The following is a 1,070-nucleotide window of genomic DNA, read 5'->3' on the forward strand; positions in this document are numbered from 1 at the left end:
GATACAACCGTCAATGTGCTCCGCTTAGGTCAGAGTTTGCGCCTGCACACACCCGTCAAGTGATTTCCACCAGTATTTAGTCCTATCTGTAATGAATTAGTAGACAACAATGGGTGAGTTCATCCTGTGCTAATTGGCTAGGGTCCACAGTGCTTGTTCTCTGGCCCTTTGGTTACACACTGTGGCAAAATATTGATGCTGTCCGGTTCGACGTGCTTCTCGACTTCTTTATTCAAGGTTTCCATTTCAAGTTAGCCAGAGGTCTAGAGCCCACCACCGCGCAAAAATGTATGCTTCTAGTGTCCCATGATGTCACAACACAGCAAAAGCAGTCTCACTATTGCCCAGCAAGTGCTCCCCGCTGCCAAGGTTGGTCATGCTTTTCATCTGCAACCCTGAAGGCTAATATCTGCCCCCGTCTTCTCTGAAAATTGCTTCCCCCATGATTCTCCCGCTATCAGCCAGGGAAGCATATATTTCAGCCCATCAAGCAACGATTCTCCGCGCCCCACACCATGTCCCACCCCCCCAGCGAACCCAGTCTGCTCCTTCAAGCTGTTTTGGCTGAGACGATTGCCTCACTGCAACCTATCTGTCCCCCTCATGCTTCCCTCCGCAGGCCTCGCTCAATACCAGCCATGTGTCCGGTGCCGCTCTGTCACTTGCCTCCCCTCCCAGAGGACCCCACCCCTGCCCCATACTCGATTCAGATCATGCCTCCCACGCCATCGCCCCTGCATGCACTTGACAACACCGCCCCAATGAGCGTTCGCCCTGAGCTGCACGTGCAGATTACGCACACCGCTCTTTCCCGCAATGAGGAACACACCATCCCGCAAGTCATCCGCATCCCAGACACCGATAGTGCCCCCTCGTCAGGCACTACACCCACAATCATGCCGCCCTCGCCGTCTATCAAGTTCTCCCTGCCGAATTCAGTAAGCCTTCTTCCATTGTTGTGTGCCCTCGCTTACGCTAATTGCATGACCAACTGTTAGGACTATGCGTACAAGTCGAACTCTGAAGGGAAGTCCGAAGTCCGAAGTCCGATGGTGCGTGGGAATGAAGAC

General features: G+C 53.5%; 1 protein-coding gene across 1 annotated transcript; it reads left to right on the forward strand.

Moving 5' to 3' along the window:
• Nucleotides 1–515: 515 nt before the first annotated feature.
• L226DRAFT_577145 (uncharacterized protein) lies at nt 516–998 on the forward strand (the record flags this gene model as incomplete). Its single annotated transcript, XM_067685523.1, has 1 exon — nt 516–998. One exon carries the CDS (start codon nt 516–518, stop codon nt 996–998), a length of 483 nt encoding a protein of 160 aa, XP_067528153.1.
• Between the last annotated feature and the right edge of the window lie 72 nt (nt 999–1,070).

The sequence above is a fragment of the Lentinus tigrinus genome (genome assembly GCF_003813185.1).
Source record: "Lentinus tigrinus ALCF2SS1-7 unplaced genomic scaffold L226scaffold_206, whole genome shotgun sequence".
NCBI classification, from domain to species: Eukaryota; Fungi; Basidiomycota; class Agaricomycetes; order Polyporales; family Polyporaceae; genus Lentinus; species Lentinus tigrinus.